Below are 19,377 nucleotides of genomic sequence, written 5' to 3' on the forward strand. Positions count from 1 at the left end.
GAACTTTTGGGTTTGACTTGTCTGGCTAGGAGCTTCCAATGCCCACTTTCGGGCCCAATGCCTCTGCTGTCCAGCCTTTCTCTTTGTCAAAACAAAAGGCTAATGGGCTTGACTCATCGTTGGCCCATATTTGGTTTTCTTTTCCCCCAGGCCCCATGTTAGCCACTTGCCATGTGCTTTTTTTCTTAAACTCAGGCTTTACTGCTGACATACACTCCTTGGCTTTTTCCCATTGCATGCTATCTTCGGGTTCTATCCTGAGCCGAGTGTCCATCAGAGGCACCTCTCCTCTTTTGGTTTGACTCAAAACACCTTTTGCTTTGGTATTGTTGCCCTTGCCATTTTCATGAAACATCTCCACTCTCTCTTGGGTCGTCCCCTCCTGCCTCACGCCTCTCGATTTAACTTTTATGGTGCTTTCTTCATCTTTCTAACACACAACCTGATCATTCACATGTTGCTCCCTTACCGTCGGATTTTCCATCAATCGGATATTACCCCGTATCGGTGGTTCCGGTGAATACCTCTTGCTATCATCTCGGTTTTCCGGTGAAAAATCCCCTTTCTTGTTTTCTTAATCTCGCCCCGGCCGTCTCCCTGGTTCGCTCCTCATCCATGCTCTGTATTGCATTTGTTCACCCCTACCAGGTTCATCCCCCTTCTTTTCCAAGCAATCTTTCTCCCCATGGTCTAGCATTCCGCACCAGTAGCAGAAATTAGGTAGCCGTTCATACTTGAAAAAGATCCATCTACTCTCCCCTCCTTCAATCGATACCTTCTTGCCCCTTATCAGCTTCCTAGTAACATCAATCCGTATCCTCACTCTTAAAAACTTTCCCCACTGCACTCCTTTCTCCGCCACATCAACCTCTAAAACCTTCCCGAGTTTCGACCCTATTTCATATCTAGCTTCTCTTGTCATACTTTTCAGGGGAAGATTATACATTTGCACCCAAAATGGGACCCATTGGAGTTTAATCTCTTTTGGGACCATCTCTCCTTCAAACTCCTGCATTAGTATCAATTGCTTCTCGTAACTCCATGGACACATCTCCATGACCTTTTTCTTGTCTCTCCCATCTCCGAATTCTACAAGGAACAGATCCTCTTCAATTTTAGAAATCTGTACTCCTTTGTTTGGTTTCCAGAGCATCTTCAGATTCTTCCTCAAGGCTTCAAGGATGATAGTGCGTTGTGTAAGTATCTTCATGACTACACAGTTCTTCCCGATCTCTTTCGCAGCCCTCGTACTATTGCTTCCCAACTCGATATCTTCACCCTCATCCTCTGTAAATGTTAACTTTTTCCACAGCTCTTTCAACTCTTCAGCCATCTCACCTCTTGACCCACTCTCTATTCTTCAAAAGAAAATGGGGGAGGGGGGGGGGGGTAACTACGACTGGCCTCACCACAGGGGGGGAGGTCACTTTACTCTTGCAAGTTGCGTGCAAGACTCTCCACTGCCTCTACTATAATGAATTAAATTTGTTAATAAGGTTGGAGTTGGGCTGATGGTACTGGTACAATTTGGAGGGAACAATGTCATTGTTTCTTATTCAAGCTCTATATTCAACAAAGCTGGTAATAAAATTAAGGGATTTTAGAATTGCTTCCATACATTGTTGATGACAACATAAAGACATGCAGAAAGGGTGATATGGATCACTGGCTTATGACAGGTTTTTCAACTAGTATTGGAACAATATCAGTTGCTATCATCCAGGTTCTTGACACTTATAACTGCAGAATGAATCAAGACTTTTGGTTGTTACATTTTTAAGAAGTGTAAATGTTTGTTTGTAGATTCCAGCCACTGTTGCAAGTGTGCTCTTGACGGATAAATTAGGAAGACGACCACTTTTATTGGTAAGGATGGCAAAGGATATATTTTTAAGGCAATAATTTACATCATCAATTAATTGTTAATGAAGTCAAGATTTATTATAGGCATCTGCTGCTGGAATGTGCTTCAGTTGCTTCCTTTTAGGATTGTCATTCTTGTTTCAGGTTTCTCCCAAATCCAAATTTTCAATATCTTTAATTTTCAACTCTTTTCTATTGCTGTTAGTAAAAGAATCATTCTTGAAAAAAGTATGTTTGTAATGAGCAGAACCTCCACCAGTGGAAGGAGCTCACTCCCATTTTGGCCTATATTGGCGTAGTGGTAACACAATTTCTGTGTCTCAGATTCTGTATCATTTCCTTACATTCTTAAAATGCCACTTAAAATATGGAAATCTCTAGAGGTTTAAGTTTCCTGTGTTCTTATTTTCAACGCTTATGGCCTAAATATTAGTACCTTATAAGACATCCGGCAGTCTTCTTAGACTCAAAACGCTTTTATTGACTTTGTCTATGGCCAAAATCACTGGCATAGCTTCAATTTCTTGTGCCTTTGGGGGTATGCCTATGGATGTAATCATTGGCATGCCAAAGTATGCAATTTCCTGTGCTTCTTTTCCTTTGTATCATAACTTGATTCTTAAAAAAAGAAAGGACCTTAATACTTGCTGTTCATTAAAAATTCCCACTAATTTTGTGCCAAGATATTAGGAAGTAATAGTTCAAATTAAGTGACTAATATGTTTACTATTTAACACCACACCACACTCAGGGGTATTCTGTAGCTTACTCAATAGGCATGGGCGGAATACCATGGCTCATAGTCTCAGAGGTATGTAGCTTTTCTTGTTAGTAACAGTAGAGAGTCTTTTAATGAAATTCTAATGTCAGTTTTCATTACAAGAAGGTTTTTTCATTTTAAATTAGATTGAAGGATCAGATTTGTGTAACAGGTATTTCCCATTAACGTAAAGGGTTCAGCTGGAAGCCTAGTGTCTTTAGTAAACTGGTCATGTTCTTGGATTGTAACATACAGTTTCAATTTTATGATGGAATGGAGCTCAGCAGGTAACTCTTTCTGGTATTCTTTGTGCCCCATTCGCTTCTTTTTGCTTATACCTAAAAAAATGTTTGGCCTATATGCTATTTCAGGAACATTTTTCATATACATGGGCGTTTGCGGTTCAGCTGTTTTATTTGTTGCAAAGTTAGTTCCAGAAACCAAGGGGAGAGTACTAGAAGAAATACAAGTTTCAATTACCCATTCTCTACAATAAGATGGACTTTTCATTCTGTATATTGAGGGAACAATTACATCTATCATAAAGTGTATAAGGTGTCTAGTATTTCTGTTTACTCAAGAGGATTGATGAGCTCAGCTTATATATTGGAGTTGGAGGTGTATTCAGCCTATATGGCTTAGTTATGGAAGGGATTCGGGGTCAAGGGGCCCCTAGCTAATGAGGAACAGAGTCCCCTTTTGGCATTTAGACAACTCGAGTCCACTTGCTTTGATAGCATGATAAATTACTAATTATTCCAAAAGTTTAAACTATTAAGAAATGATGGATTTTATCAATTAATTAATATGTTAACATGTGTATTTCCAAACTATGTATATTGTTATGTTCTCTCATTTGTGGGTGTATTTCTTTGTTTTTTATTCAGTTTACCATTCTCTTTTTCAAATATGTGTAATTGCAGCAGTTAGAATCCTACTTGGGAGACTTTTTAAGGTAATGAAAGTCTCGAGTTAATCAATGAGGAAAAAGATACAAGAAAAGAGCACTTGTAACTGGTAATTGTGTGCATGCATCCCTATTTTGTTACTTGTAAAAGCATGATATGGCATATTGGTACCAGAGGCCGTAAAAGAGGGCTTGTATACTAAATTCTTATTGAATTTATTTTGTTCTAATTTTGTTAGACCCACCTACTGCTTTCATTCCATGAATTTTCAGTTTAGGCAAGGTTGGAAACTCAAATTTCTTGTTTGATAACAAAAGACTTTACTAGTTGAGCTTATTAGAACCTCCCGACCTCTTTGTCAAACTTCTACACTAGTGATTACATGGCATGAGGTAAGACAATAAAGAGTGTGTTCTGCTATGGAATGGACTTGACCATGTTCTCTCAAGACGCAGTAGTCCCCAATAGCTACCACAGCCCTCTCTTGTTGTCTTACCAAATTAAATGTAGCACATTTTCCAACAATCCTTATTCGCTGGTTGGCCCAACAGAAGCTCAACTCGACAAAGGGGTAGATAAAAATCTCTATCACCCAATGATTTTGGATTATCATTATAAATTGATTTTCCTGATGATCAAGTGTGTGTTTAGATGAATTTAATTTCATTAATTTTTTTTAAAAATATAATATAAAAGGCATAGGTATATTTTTATTTTATTTTAGGCTCAATATTACAAGTTGTACTTAAAAGAAGTAAGGTTTAAAAATATAATAATACCTAAGCACATATTTTCAACTTTACTTTTCATCTAGGACTTTAATTTACATGTCTACACCCACATAAACTTGCAAGTATATACTATCAAATGAAATATAATTTTATCAGGGCAAAATGAGATCTAATTTTTGCTTTAAAAAAGACAAAAAATAATTTCCTGATTTAGATGTAATTTCAACAAAATAACAAACTTTATACTGTGCTACATGATTTCAAATCCCAATATTCCATTAAATAAAGATTTATTATAATTTTAATTATTGATTTTAAATGTATCTACATTACCATGGTCAATAACAATGTGTTACTTTAAAGAGACTCCAATTAACACTTTAATATAAAAAATGAATACTACTTCGCACAATTATATGTTTTTTTTTTTTTTTTTTTTTTTCTATATTGGATTTCAGTAAGTTTTGACTTAAATATCAGAGAAGTTTAGCTCAGCATCACATCAGGACTCTATTTGTTGGATGAATAGCCTACTGAGGTGCTTTGCACATTCAATGCACATCTATTTGTACGCACGTGTCTAACAATATTATTGTATCATACTTGTACAATTTAAAATTTGTGAAAATTAACTTTTTTACAGTAAAATGATATCTGCCAATTTCACAAGTGAACTAAATAGGGTGGATTTTATCTGCATATCTAGTAGTCTTACACTGATCCCCATGTATCCTTCCACTCATTCTTGGCCACATACTTCCAAAGATAATATGGAAACAGAAAGCCTGGAAGACGGACTTTTAGCAGCAAAGTCTAGTGTAAAACTGAGGGACGTGACACCGAGTGATTCCAAAGCAACACCTACTGTTGTACTCAGCTCCATGGTCGCCTTATGTGGTTCACTTACAATCAGGTGTTCTGTAAGTACCACTAATTTCCATGGCTTTACTTAAAAAAAAAAAAATCATTTAAATTTTATGTGCATAGCATTAGCATATGACCATTTTCTGTCTGTTATAATGAACGGAATTAAGATAGAGAGGTCAATTTGGACAATTCTTAAACCTCAATGGTCAGTAAGATAAAATTGAAATACAAAAGGTCACTTTTCAATCGACCCAAACTCCAAGGGTCCTTGTTTGCACATTATGGCGTTAATTAAGTGTGCCTCTCATTATGGTTCAATATTTAGTATGTTATGATTTGCTATTGTTTAGCATGGATTCATTAATTTCACACTTCTAATTAAATATTATAAATATAATAGTGTATCAACTGTCACATCACCTCCCCCATTTCTCTTCCGGTCTTGACTTCTTTGAGTTTAAGATCGGTTCAATGCTACCTCTACTTGATTGGCCAATGACATTTGAAGGTAAGGTAAAGTGGTTGAAGTTAGCTAAAGCATTTGCACACTAATTTGCCTCGTGAAAAAACAATGCTTCATCTTCACTTGTGGGATTTGATTGAGAAAACTCTTGCAATCCATGATAAGAGCTATAAGGTAAATTGCTACTATAAGTTTGAGTAACCAATTCAAAAATTACTTTCACATCAATATCAATTTCAACCGTCAATAAATTGAAACTAATTCACATTAATAAACCATCCCTTAGAGCCCAAACCTCTCTATATTGACACTAGAAGTTACACCTATAAATCTCATAAATTCCTTAATCCATAAGCCTCTGTGGTCACAGATTACTCCTCCTCTCACTAATCCAAGATTGCCCTAAGAGGAGCCATCCGTGCTGAGTTTGTGCCCGCCTTCATTTGGTTTATTATATTTTACTTTAGATACATCCTTCCTCACGGTTTTGTTTTTTATTTTATTTGTTTGTTCTTTAATGCACTTCCCACCAATTAACAATGTTAGAGACTATAAATTCCTTTATAACAAAATAAAGTGAAAGAGGAATAAGCCAAGCTTTGCCTGAACAAGTGTATTATAATTGCTTTGCAGTCAGGATTTTCATCCCCAGCTGAATCTGGAATTATGGAAGACTTGGGTCTCTCTGTTGCAGCTGTAAGCCTGTAAGTACCTAAATGTTCTTTGTTAATAAATAAATGAGTACTAAAACTTGTTCATCCCTTTGTCACCTAAGTCAAGGCCTAAGTGCTTTTTCAACAAAATGTATATTCAATTTATCTATAATATACTAATATAATTACTTTAAGTTAGAGTCAAAAAGATATTTATGTGCAGGTACTGATATAATGTGAAGAGTACACAACTACACATACATATATGCAAAAAAAAAGAAAAAGAAGAAGAAGAAGAAGAAGAATAGATATACAATATTTGCAATACATGCTCATTACGATATGGTTTTACATATATATATATATATATGTATATATATACATATATTTTATGTTTAAAATAATTGTATTTTTCCATCAAAAATTGTTTTAGATATATAAGTGAATTTTGGTAGAAAAAAATTAAAGATATGTAGTAGACTATAAGGTAAGCGTGGAAAGGTGAAAGTATGTGGAAAAATTATACATGAATTCTGAAGTTCAAATAATAAAAAATTTAAGAACACTTTTTTTTTCCATAACAGGATGTAGTAACATGTTATGATAGGCATTTATAAAAGTGATATTAATGATATGGTCATGAAAAAGAAACGGACCTAACCCAACCAAACTACCAAAGCAACAGTCCCGTATAATAAAGTTCTGAGTTCTGACACTATGAATTATGATACGTTGTTAATTATCTAAAAACTTTAAACTTACAAAGATTATAGATTTAATCATTTATATTTTTCTCTCAAAAAAAAAAAAATCATTTATATTCTTATACCGTAATACGGAAGAGTAAAATAGTAAAGAACATTGCAACGTACTATAGCAATGGTATTTCCCATGACAATGCATTTCTTGAGAGCATTGTTATTCTTGTCCTTTGAAAACAAAATTCTCCATTAGGAAAATAATAAAGAATATGATTTTAAATGAAAGTATTAATTGACTAACTAAATACTGGGGCCTAAAATAAAAACACGAGATGGCTAAAAACAACTAACACTAGTTTAGCAAAAAAAAAGAAGAAAAAATAACATTAAATTTCCAAAAGTCTTATAGTTCAACCAGTATTCTTGGTGTCTTTAACAAATCATTTAGGGTCGAATTTTGGCACTCCCAACTATCAATGTATTGAGGGGAAAAAAAAAAGTAACATTAAAACAAAATAAAATGGTTATAATGTCCTCCTCAATTTGTCTCATCATGATGTTCTTCAAATTAACCATTTTATCAGTTACGGTTCCATATCCATCGTGTGAAGACCCATCATGTCGAGACCCCCAATGGATCAGTTCTTCTCCCTAGTTGCCTAGGGAGAGTGCAAGCTCGTAGAAACCGAGAGTATGACAAAACTCCTACCAGAAAAGAGAAATTACTAGCAATTTTATTATTACTGCCATGTACATGCATATGTTCTTGAACTATTTGTGATAATGTTTATCAAATTTTACACGTTTGTTTAGTTGTACAGTTAATTTCAATCTAGTGAAAAGTGGCATTTATATTTTTAATGTTGAACTTGTTATCTTGATATTGCCATTAAAAGTATTCTTAAAAATATTTATAGCACTTCCACACATACATGCATGTGTTATTGAACTTAATTTTTGTATCATGTTTCTCAAGTTTTACATGTGCTTAGTTTATTGACCAATTAACTTCAATGTAGTGAAAAGTGGCATTTGTATTTTTAATTTAGGACTTTGTTATCTTGATTTTTCCAATCAGCTCTCTTATTTATTTAACATTTTTCAATGTTTTATTTATTTCCTTGCCTTTTTGTACAAACTTCGCTGTGCAGTATTCAGTTTTCGGTTCAATATTGACAGGAGGAGGAATAGTAGGTGCACTTGTTAATGGAAAATTAGTAGATGTTATTGGTAGAAGAGCTGTAAGATTCTTTGGTCACCCTTTTTTTTTTTTTTTTTTTTAGAAAACATCAACAAATCACAAATCAGTGAAGCTCTACGGATTCAAGCCTCTAAAGCCCCGAAGAACTTCCACCACAAACCTTCAAGTACGAAGAACATTCAAAAAAGGAATCATCCAAATCATATTCCTAGATCTCAAAGTTCACTGGAATCAAGCTCAAAAGCCTCCAGAAACATCACAAACCATAAATCAGCGAAGCTCTACGGATTCAAGCCTCTAAAGCCCCGAAGAACTTCCACAACAAACCTTCGAAGACGAAGAACACATCAAGAACACGAAGAACACACGAAGAACACGAAGAACGTGAAGAACAAAGGATTTCTAACAAGCTCATAGCCAGAGATTCATTGTAATTCCGTTTTCAACAATCTTCGATCCATCCTTCTACCAAATTGAAGGATACTTTGTGTTCAAGTCAAAATCACATTACCACAAATCGAATTAACAAATCTTTTAAGGAGATCGAATCAGAGGATAACTCTTTTGTAATTACAGAGAATTGTACCACACAATCATCAATACAAATTTATATTTGTGACACTATTTTACTTGTTTGACTTTATTTCGAACCGAGAAATTTAGTCGTCCACAGTGGCATTTGTATTTTTAATTTAGGACTTTGTTATCTTGATTTTTCCAATCAGCTCTCTTATTTATTTAACATTTTTCAATGTTTTATTTATTTCCTTGCCTTTTTGTACCAACTTCACTGTGCAGTATTCAGTTTTCGGTTCAATATTGACAGGAGGAGGAATAGTAGGTGCACTTGTTAATGGAAAATTAGCAGATGTTATTGGTAGAAGAGGTGTAAGATTCTTTGGTCACCCTTTTTTTTTCTTTTTTCTTTTTTTTTTTGAGAAACAAACACACACACACAAGGGAGAGGAAAAAGAGTTCTAATACAAAGGCATACCACAACTCCACTTAAAAGTCATGGTAACTTTTAAGTCATGCCTCACCCTCCCTTGAAAGTTACTATAGCTTTTTTTAATATCTTTTAATTAGGCATACTGCTTTTCATAACCAAAAAGCTTTATCACTTTATCAAGTACTCATGAATGTTCTCTTGATATTGTAATGCAGACAGTGTGGTTCTCTGAGATATTTAGTATTGCAGGGTGGCTTGCTATAGCATTTGCAAAGGTTCATCTTCTTCTTCTTTCCTTCCCTTCAATATTGCTGTATGTTTTCAATTTATGAAAACAACTTTACCTCTAATGTCTATTTGGTTGAGTTACATGGCCACAGTCTAATTTGTAAACAATATGACTAAATATGAAATTGAGTAACAATAACATTGATAATAACCTTACATTGAAGTTCCTGCCAACATTTAAATCAAAATGGTTGTATACCTTGGATGTTTACCAAGGGCCACGTCATGGAAAATCTTTTAAAATCACTATGGAGCAAGTCAGTTGGATCTTTTCTTTTCACACCTCAATAGTAAATCTGCCTCTTAAAATAAAAATGATAAAAATAAAATAAAATAAAAAAAGGTTAAAGCTGTCTATAGCAATCACCTCTCCTAGACTCCACAAAAGTGGGAGCTTTGTGCGTTGAGTAAGGCCTTTATAGTAAACCAGTTGAATGCTTCTTATAGAATGCTTGGTGGCTAGACCTTGGAAAATCACCTCTCCTAGACTCCACAAAAGTGGGAGCTTTGTGCGTTGAGTAAGGCCTTTATAGTAAACCAGTTGAATGCTTCTTATAGAATGCTTGGTGGCTAGACCTTGGAAGACTGTCACTGGGATTTGGCAATGGGCTTATTGGCTACGTGGTAATTGTTATAAGATCTTCCTTCACAACTAATTTAGCAATATGTGAAACACATAATAGTGATAGTAACGTTACTCAGATTCTTGTTTCCAAGACAGGTTCCCATATACATTGCAGAAATAACCCCTAAGAACTTTCGAGGAGGATTTACGTCTGCTAATCAGGTGGAGTAACTCTTTTACTTATGGTGTTTGGATTGAATGGCTAACTCATTACTTATGGAGGTATATTTCATTACAGCTGATGATATGTTGTGGCATTTCGTTGATGTATTTCATTGGAAATGTCACTACTTGGCGCATTTTAGCCTTAATTGGTAACTTGTTTTAAGCTTTTCATCATCTTAGTTATTTATATAAATAAATTTTCTGTGTCAAATTTTTTTTTTTTATCTGAAATTTCCAGGTGCCATTCCATGTGTACTTGAACTTATAGGCTTATTCTTGATTCCAGAATCTCCTAGATGGTTGGTGAGTCCAATTAAAAGATTCTGTTTAAGATGTAATGTTTGTGATGCACCATTGTATAATAAGGGAAAGATTAGTTGTTCTATTTTTACATATGCGGCCTTTAAAATGGATGCTTCGAACAAGAACATCTTGAAACGTTTGTATCTTATTGTAAGTTAGTAACACTTTTAGATAGTCTTAGCATACACAGTAAAGGAAAAGTGAGCATCTAATTGCCTGCAGGCTAAAATCAGTAAAGAGAAGAGTTTGAAAGTTCCCTACAACGCCTTAGAGGCAGGAATGCTGATATATCTAAAGAAGCAGCTGACATCAGAGTAAATTCTAACTTCATATTCTTCAGAAAGAACAGTTATTTCACAACCTCAGCCAGAATATAATCTTTAGTTTGTTATGTTTTCTAATATTTTTAGGGACTAAATAAGATATTATATATGATCCTTCCATTTTACAGGATTATACAGAAGCCTTCAAACAACATTCAAATTCTAGATTTCTGGACTTGTTCCAGAGCAGATACGTTCATTCACTTATCGTGAGCCTAACCAGCAATGAAAAAAAATATAGCTTTTCTAGTTTTAGCACCTTTTCCTTTAAAAACTCGTTTAATCTCTCTACTATACCAATTAAAATGGTCTAGGTTGGAGTTGGGCTGATGTTACTCTTACAGTTTGGAGGGAACAATGCCATTGCTGCTTATTCAAGCTCTATATTCAATGAAGCTGGTAATTAAATTAAGGGATTTCAGAATTGCTTCCATAGTTAATAATAACATAAAAAAATTGCAGAAAGGGTGATATGGATCACTGGCTTATGACAGGTTTTCAACTAGTATTGGGACTATATCAATGGCTATCATCCAGGTACTGGACACTTAATAACTGCAGAATGAATCAAGTCTCTTGGTTGACGCATTTTTAAAGAAGTGTATATGTTTGTTTGTAGATCCCAGCAACTGTTGCAAGTGTACTCTTAACAGATAAATTAGGAAGACGGCCACTTTTATTGGTAAGGATGGCAAAGGATACATTTTAAAGTAAAATTTACTTCATCAATTAATTGTAAATGAAGTCACAATTTCTTGTAGATATCTGCTGCTGGAATGTGCTTGAGTTGCTTCCTTATAGGCTTCTCATTCTGGTTTCAGGTTTCTCCCAAATCCAATATTAGATATCCTCATTTTTCTTTTTTTCTTTTTTTTGTTATTGGTAAAAAGATCATCCTTCAAAATGGTAAGTTTGCTATGAGCAGGACCTCCACCAGTGGAAGGAGCTCACTCCCATTTTGGTTTATATTGGCATAATGGTAACACAATTTCTGTGTCTTAGCTTTTGTATATTTTCCTTATATGCTTAAAATGACATTTAAAATATGGCAATCTAAAGGGGTTTAAGTGACCTATGTTCTTATTTTCAACACTTATGGCCTAAAGATTTTACATCCTTCAGTCTTCTAAGAGTTGAAGCCCTTTTATTGACTTCGCCTGTGGCCAAAATCTCTGGCATAGTAAATATTCAATTTCTCATGCTTTTTGAATGTGTATAGTTGTAATCATTGGCATGTCAAAGTATGCGATATCTTCTACTTTGTTTCCATGGTACCATAACTTGATTCTTGAAAGGAGAAAGGACCTTAACATCTGCTAATCATTAAATATTTACACTAATTTTGTGCCAAGATGTTTGGAATTAGTTGATCAAATTAAGTGACTAACATGATTACTACTTGATACCACACCACACTCAGGGATATTCTGTAGCTTACTCAATAGGCATGGCTGGAATACCATGGGTCATTGTCTCAGAGGTATGTAACTTTTCTGGTTAGTAACAACAAGAGTCTTTTAATGAAAATTTTAAATCAGTTTGCATGACAAGAAGTTTACATTTTAACTTAGATTGAAGGATTAGATTTGTGTTACAGGTATTTCCCATTCATGTTAAGGGTTCAGCTGGAAGCCTAGTGTCTTTAGTAAACTGGTCATGTTCTTGGATTATAACATACAGTTTCAATTTTATGATGGAATGGAGCTCAGAAGGTAACTTTCCCAGGCATTGTTTGTGCCCTGTTCTCTTCTTCTTGCTTACACTTAAAAGAATGTTAGGCCTATACAATTTCGGAACATTTTTCATATACATGGGCATTTGCGGTTCAGCTGTTTTATTTATTGCAAAGTTAGTACCAGAAACAAAGGGGCGAGTGCTAGAAGAAATACAAGCGTCAATTACCCATTCTCTCCAATAAGATGACTTTCCATTCTGTATATCAAGGAAACAAGTACATTTATCATAAAATGTTAGAAGGTGTCTTTTATTTTCTGTATATATACTTGGACTTGGAGGTGTGTTGAGCCTATATGGACTTTGTTATACTAGAGGTTTGGGGTCCAGGGTAATGTAGTACAATGAGATAGAATGTGTTAGGTTCTAAGGTCTTAGGATTTTATGTATTTAGAACTCTAATTTGTAATGTTGGCAAACCATGATTAAAACAATGTATTTAGTCTTATTTAGGCTTGCTCAAAGTTGATTTATTATTGTAAAGTTGGAATCGAGTGGCTGCAGAAGTACTTGGGACTTTCAGCCTGGCTCGATCGATCAAAGAATAGACTCGATCGATCGAAAATCGTACAGGTTGATTTTTCTTCAGAATTTCCAACTCAGCCCTACTTCATTAAACGTTTAGGGTTTTATATTTTTACCCTAGGTATATAAACTAAACCCTAGCCACGTTTTTGAGGGCTGCTCCAATTGTATTGTTGCTCAAACATTACTGTTTATGTGAATCTCTTGTGAGATCATTGAGAAGCTTTCCTTCACATATACTTAGGGTTTCCAAGATTCAAGATTATGTCAAGAATTTGGTAATCATTCAGTTGCAGATTCAAGAACTAAAAGATACACAAGCGGGGGTGCTTGTACTTGATTGAAGAATTCAAGAAAGAAGGAGTCCGTAGATTCGGAGCTTGCACGTGGTCGTGTCAGTAAGTTCTACTGGTGGGTAGCATTAGGAAGTCAAGCGGGGAGCTTGTAGTCCTTCTGTATGAACTTCGATTCTTTCGCATAGTGGATTCAGGTTTACCTTGAGGATAGCTAGGTCAAATCCTCCCCAGGTTTTTACTGTGTGGTTTCCTGGGTCATCATATCTTGTGTTCATTTATTTTCCGCTGCTTTATATCTTGATATGATTATTTGATTGCTTTAATCTAGAATTGCATAATTTGACTAAGTAACAACTTGGCTAATTAATCTAGGCTAACCAATCTGGTTGTGTTTTAAGGGGTCTAAAACCGTTCAGAATGCAATAGAAACAAAGAAACTAAGGGCCCCTAATGAGGTACAGAGTTCCCTTTTGGCATTTGTACAAATTAGGATCACCTGCTTTGATAGCATTGTGATTACTAATTCAACTAAAAATTTAAACTATTAGGAAATGATAAATTTAATCATTTAATTAATAATCTAACAGTCATATTTTTGAACTATGTGATATTCTTCTAATCCTCTATGTGTGAGTTTGTTGTTTATTCATCTTTAATATTTTGTTTAAGTTACTAACTTAAACAAAAACAATCTTCGAGTAACATTTCTTGTTTCCTTTATACAAGAGAGAGAGAGAGAATGACTGTTATCGTCAAGACTAGCCCCAAGTAGATCACCAAAATGTTAAATTTCTTGGTGATGGATAGCCCGTTGGTGTATAGTGTGATCCGAAGTGGATTGAATGGAACAAATTGGGTCAAAATAGATGTAATAGACCAAACTTGACCTAATAGACCGAATTGGACCAAAATTAACCAAATTTTGCTAGGCTTCAGCTTTGGATTGAAATGCTACACTAATATAGCTCAATAAGAACGTAACAACAATAAATGTTATACTTCAGCTTTTAGATATCGCAAAGTGTGTAATATTGCGTACTTAATTTACATCCTAATAATTCTGCCATGACAAGGTTTTGTGTGCAAAGAGAGGAAGAAGTGAAGCAACTATCCATTTTACTAACGGAACTTCTTTGTCAATCATGGAACAGTTGGACATGCTACTTCAAAGTTTGGGCTTCACACAGAAAAAATCAGACTCTCAAGTGAGATGGTCTGTGCTTAATACTTTTGTAGGAGCTTGCTTGGCATTAAAGGAAGATTCCATAGAGGTTTCAGAAATCTAATTGACTGGAGCCCCACTAACATCTAATTGCCGTAACAATAAAACTTTAAACTGAATTTAAGAGATATAACTTGAAAATTATATTTTTTTTATTTATCCAAATCCATTCCCTAAACAACACTAACCAATTCCTGATGAATATTAATTAGGTGATTGGAAAATTTTAATTACTTTAATTTTCATTATTTTGTGGTATATATTAGTTCCTAAAGAAATATTCTCGTTTAGTCTTCAAAAAAAAAAAAAATTTAAATTAAATCATAAACCACCTTTTATCAGTCCATTGCATAATTTCTTTGAAAGGTACATCAATTCGTATGAAATCTGGCCTAGGTGAATTAGAACTAAATTACACTGTTATTCCATTATACAGAGAATATATATGATCTACATAAACTCCATATTTGTATTTCTCATTGCGGCCCTTTAATGATGATGCAATTAAAATAATGGAGAATATATTCAATAAGAAATATAAACGAAACAAGAAACACCGTAGAATTTCATTGACTTCAAAAAGAATTTACAAAAATATTCAAATCTGCATACATACAAGAAACAAGCTTTTCCACTATGTGGTATAGACAAACCCCAATGGCTTCTTAGGCATAAAAGAATGAATAACGGAGTAGACTAAGCCCTTCTGTGATGCACCATCCGATCCATGTTATTGTTAGGCGTAGCCGTAAGAGGAGCACATCTTTTCATCCCAACCCGAACAACCTCCTTTGGCTTCTAATCATCACTTTGGGCAGTAGCAGCAGCAGCAGCAATAGAGGTCTCAGCCGTCGTCTCTGGTTTTTGAATATTCTTTGGCTTTGGTTGACGTAGACCAACACAAACGTCATAGTCTTCTCTATGCTGCTCATTACTTAGGACTGCCCACGCCTTGTCCATGAGCCTGAGAGCTTCATGCACCATTGGAGGGGAAAACTCACTGGGATGCACCAACTTTGCCAAATTACAATACCTTTGTTTGTTGAAGTTATAAGTGATTAATGGATGATTACCGGCCGGGAAGCCCAGGAGTGCATAGAGGTCGGTGTAACAAGGCTTGTTCTTCTTGAACTTGCCGGCGTGAATGATAGACTTAGCAATATAGTAACGCTCCACTCCTTCAAAATATGGATCATATTGTTTCGCCATCTTTGGAAAATCGTATGCTTGCTCGTATTTCCCTTCCATCCATTCGCTTTCAACCTGTTAGAAATACTGAATGTAATTGTATTATATTTCATCATGAAAGAATGTACATATGTGCCTTTATATAGGAGGCATATATGTGCAGTACAAGTAAATATGTATGCTCTACAAGTAACCTAACTGGGCCTAAAGCCCACAATATATTATACATGTTAATAGCCCCCCTCAAACTCAAGGTGGATGTGAGACCAGCTTGAGGTTGTCAACTAAAGTACAAAAGCGTCCCTTAAGATGTGACTTGGTAAAGATATCTACAAGTTGATCTTTAAAGGAGACTGAGATCAGCTTGAGAGCACCATAGACAAGATGAAAACGGATAAAATGACAATCGATGTAGATGTGTTTAGTCCGTTCATAGAAGACATCATTGTGAGCAATATGAATAGCACTTTGGTTGTCACAATATAGAGGAGTAGCAGAGGATGTAGACACACCTAAGTCTTTGAGAAGCCATCGTAGCCAAAGGAGCTCATATGTGGTATCAGTAAGGGCACGATATTCTGCTTCAGTACTGGAGTGGGCCACATGAGTTTGTTTCTTACTTCGCCAAGAAATCAGAGAATAACCAAGAAGAAAGCAATAACCAGTGGTGGACCTGCGATCAGTGGGATCTCCTGCCCAATCAGCATCAAAAAATGCACGGAGAATAAGAGGAGACTGAGCAAAGTAGAAAAGACCATTGAAGAGAGTGCCCTTTAGGTATCGAAGAATGCGTAGAATAGTAGCATAGTGAGTCGATCGTGGTGTAGACAGATACTGGCTCACCTGGTGAACAACATAGGAAATGTCTGGACGAGTGACAGTGAGATAAACTAAGCTGCCAACCAAGCGTCTGTAAAGAGAGGGATTAGACAATGGTTTCCCCCCTCAGGGAGTCAGATGCACATTAAGCTCAACTGAAGTGTCAATAGTCTTGCTATTAGTGAGTCCAGCTTGAGACAAGAGTTCAGAAGTATACTTGGCTTGAGTAATATAAAATCCATTTGTAGAATGAGTGATTTCAAGACCTAAGAAGTAGCTAAGATGTCCAAGATCTTTCATCTCAAACTGCTAACTGAGAAAAGTCTTGAGTTCTTGAATGCCACTGAGGTCATCACTAGTTATGATCATATCATCCACATATAGGAGAAGTAAGACAGTGCCTTTGTCAGTGCGATGAAGAAATAAGGCAGAATCATAATGACTGGCCATGTAACCCAAGTGAGAGATAGAGCTAAATTTGGCAAACCAAGCTCGTGGAGCTTGTTTAAGGCCATAAAGTGCACGTCGAAGGTGACAAACCTTGTTTGAGTCAACAGAAAGATCAAGAGAAGGTTGCATATACACTTCTTCACTTAAATCCTCATTAAGGAATGCATTTTTGACATCCATCTGAAAGAGGTCCAATTTACTAGCAGCAGCAACAGCTAAGAGGGCACAAACAAATGAGATCCAAGCAACCAGAGCAAAGGTCTCTTCATAATCAATCCCATACTCTTGTGTGAAACCTTTTGCAACAAGACGAGCTTTGTAGCACTCAATGGACCCATCAGAGCGAATCTTAATCTTGTAGATCCACTTACAACCAACATAGATTTCCCAGAAGGAAGTGTCACCAAATTCCAAGTATGGTTTTTAGATAATGCATCAAGTTCCTCTTTCATTGCAATCTGCCATAAAGGGTCAACGGAAGCCTCACGATAGATGTGAGGCTCGTGTAGTGTTGTAAGGGCAGTGTAACAATGACAGTCAAGTAAATGTGTAGGAATAGATCTTATCCGAGTTGAGTGACGAGGTGGAATGTCTTGTGCAAGATCTTCAGGCAGAGCAGGAGCAGGAGACCCAAGCTCAGGATTGGGGTTGGGTAGCTCATCTTCAACTTGTTCATCTTCCACCTGTTCATTAAAGGGTAAACTAGGAAATGGATCAGTGATATCTGGTAGTTGGACAGAGAAGTCTACAGCAACAGAATTAGGAGTAACTACAGGAGGATCAGGAGCAGCTACAGAAGGAATATGTGCCTCATCTGAAAAAAGATCTAAGACAGAGGAGGAAGATAAGGAAGCACTGAAATGAGAAGGCTCGACAAAAAGGTGATGTTCCCAAAAGACAACATTGCGGGAGATACGAAGACAATGAGAGACAGGATCATAACACCTATACCCCTTTTGAGTTTCGCCATAGCCAAGAAAACAACAAAGTCTTGACCGAGGCTCAAGTCTGTTATGTTCATGTGGCTGAAGAAGAACAAAACAAGCAGAACCGAAGGAGCAAAGGTGGTGATATTCTAGAGGTGACCCAAAAAGGCGCTTATATGGAGTTTGATTTTGGATAACAGAACTCAGAATGCGATTAATAGTATGAACAACATGAAGAGCAACTTCATCCCAAAAAGGAGCAGGAACTTTGGCAGAGAGAAGGAGAGCACGAACAGTGTCAAGAACATGACGAAGTTTTCGTTTGGCTCTACCATTTTGCTGAGAGGTACCTGGACAAGTTAGTTGATGAATAGTGCCATAGGAATGCAAAATAGCTTGGAAAGCATATTGAGTATATTCTAGAGTATTATCAGATCGAAAAATTTTGATGCGTCTGGAAAATTGAGTTTCAACCATTTTTGCAAAATTAGAATATACTTCCAATAATTCAGAACGATGTTTCATATTAAAAATCCAACTATAGCGAGAGTAATCATCAACAAAGACAACAAAATATCTAGACCCACCAATGCTAGAGATAGAGGACGACCCCCAAACATCAAAATGAATAAGGTCAAAGATGTTAGTGGATATTGATTCACTAGTATTGAAAGGCAAAGCTGATTGTTTTCCTAACTGACATGAAACACAATCAAAATTTTCTGTAGACACTAAACCTAACAAACCTCTAGAAGCCAATTATTATACTTGAGAGGAAGATGCGTGACCAAGTCGAGCATGCTAAAGTGCAAGGGAAGGAGTGGAAGAAGCTGCAGCAACTGCAGCAACAGAAACAGGAGCAACAAGTGGAAGACAAAGGTTGTCCACGGGAAACATACGCCCAACTCTGGGACTGGTCCCAAGCTCCTGTCTCGTCCTAGAATCCTGCACAATGCACCCAGAATAATCAAAGGCAATGCGATAACCCAACTCAGCTAATTGTCCCACACAAAATAAATTATAAGAAAGGTCAGGAACATTAAAGTCTCTAGGAACCGAGAGGTTGGAGGTTGAAACTGAACCTATATTATGACCAGACATTGTGGAACCATTTGCTGTACGAATATTAAGAGGGTGCGGTGCAGGTTTAAGGTCAAAAAATAAGGACGAGTGAGGTGTCATGTGATTGCAACAAGCAGAATCCATAAGCCAAGAGGTAGGAGACATATCAAATAAAGCTGAGAGAGAAGAGGAATAAGATGCATTACCAACCATACGAATGACATTGGCGATGATATTGATAAAGTCATCTCTGGAAATGGAGAAAGTGGATCCAAAAGACTTAGACTGTGCAAAGACAGGAGTCATTGGTTAGACATTCTCAGTGTTAGCAACAGCAGCAGCAGAAATTGAAACA

General features: G+C 36.0%; 3 protein-coding genes across 5 annotated transcripts; 2 read left to right on the forward strand and 1 right to left on the reverse strand.

The window, feature by feature from the left end:
- Positions 1 to 574: 574 nt before the first annotated feature.
- LOC112023916 (uncharacterized protein At4g02000) lies at positions 575 to 1,333 on the reverse strand. The gene has a single exon (XM_024056541.1). The coding sequence runs from the start codon at positions 1,331 to 1,333 to the stop codon at positions 575 to 577; it is 759 nt and encodes a 252-aa protein (XP_023912309.1).
- Positions 1,334 to 1,472: 139 nt separating this feature from the next.
- Positions 1,473 to 3,456, forward strand: LOC136062854 (sugar transporter ERD6-like 5). Of its 3 annotated transcripts, XM_065762486.1 has the most exons (8): positions 1,473 to 1,581; positions 1,680 to 1,723; positions 1,804 to 1,866; positions 1,948 to 2,007; positions 2,111 to 2,164; positions 2,615 to 2,674; positions 2,796 to 2,910; positions 2,995 to 3,456. In XM_065762486.1, the coding sequence occupies exons 1-8, from the start codon at positions 1,512 to 1,514 to the stop codon at positions 3,117 to 3,119; spliced, it is 591 nt and encodes a 196-aa protein (XP_065618558.1). In that variant the 5' UTR covers positions 1,473 to 1,511; the 3' UTR covers positions 3,120 to 3,456. The 3 variants fall into 3 exon arrangements, with proteins under 3 accessions (XP_065618558.1, XP_065618559.1, XP_065618560.1); XM_065762487.1 differs by lacking the exon at positions 2,111 to 2,164; XM_065762488.1 differs by lacking the exons at positions 1,948 to 2,007; positions 2,111 to 2,164.
- Positions 3,457 to 5,056: 1,600 nt separating this feature from the next.
- LOC112023939 (sugar transporter ERD6-like 5) lies at positions 5,057 to 12,956 on the forward strand. Its single transcript, XM_065762443.1, has 18 exons — positions 5,057 to 5,182; positions 6,226 to 6,288; positions 8,946 to 9,035; positions 9,312 to 9,371; positions 9,943 to 10,008; positions 10,106 to 10,171; positions 10,248 to 10,323; positions 10,413 to 10,530; positions 10,716 to 10,791; positions 10,929 to 11,009; positions 11,115 to 11,201; positions 11,296 to 11,337; positions 11,420 to 11,482; positions 11,562 to 11,621; positions 11,726 to 11,779; positions 12,221 to 12,280; positions 12,398 to 12,512; positions 12,579 to 12,956. Exons 1-18 carry the CDS (start codon positions 5,144 to 5,146, stop codon positions 12,716 to 12,718), a joined length of 1,356 nt encoding a protein of 451 aa, XP_065618515.1. The 5' UTR covers positions 5,057 to 5,143; the 3' UTR covers positions 12,719 to 12,956.
- Positions 12,957 to 19,377: the final 6,421 nt, after the last annotated feature.

The sequence above is a fragment of the Quercus suber genome, unplaced genomic scaffold (assembly GCF_002906115.3).
Source record: "Quercus suber isolate HL8 unplaced genomic scaffold, Cork oak 2.0 scaffold_459, whole genome shotgun sequence".
In the NCBI taxonomy this organism is placed as follows: domain Eukaryota; kingdom Viridiplantae; phylum Streptophyta; class Magnoliopsida; order Fagales; family Fagaceae; genus Quercus; species Quercus suber.

Bases quoted from the DNA above. Each gene is read 5' to 3' on its own strand.
- LOC112023939 (XM_065762443.1), top strand. From the start codon at position 5,144: ATGGTCGCCTTATGTGGTTCACTTACAATCAGGTGTTCT. The intron at 10,324-10,412 runs GTAACTTGTTTT...TGAAATTTCCAG, and splicing joins GCGCATTTTAGCCTTAATTG to GTGCCATTCCATGTGTACTT. The intron at 12,281-12,397 runs GTATGTAACTTT...TTTGTGTTACAG, and splicing joins CATGGGTCATTGTCTCAGAG to GTATTTCCCATTCATGTTAA.
- LOC112023916 (XM_024056541.1), bottom strand. From the start codon at position 1,333: ATGGCTGAAGAGTTGAAAGAGCTGTGGAAAAAGTTAACATTTACAGAG.
- LOC136062854 (XM_065762486.1), top strand. From the start codon at position 1,512: ATGGTACTGGTACAATTTGGAGGGAACAATGTCATTGTTTCTTATTCA. The intron at 1,582-1,679 runs GTAATAAAATTA...GGCTTATGACAG, and splicing joins CTCTATATTCAACAAAGCTG to GTTTTTCAACTAGTATTGGA. The intron at 1,867-1,947 runs GTAAGGATGGCA...GATTTATTATAG, and splicing joins GAAGACGACCACTTTTATTG to GCATCTGCTGCTGGAATGTG.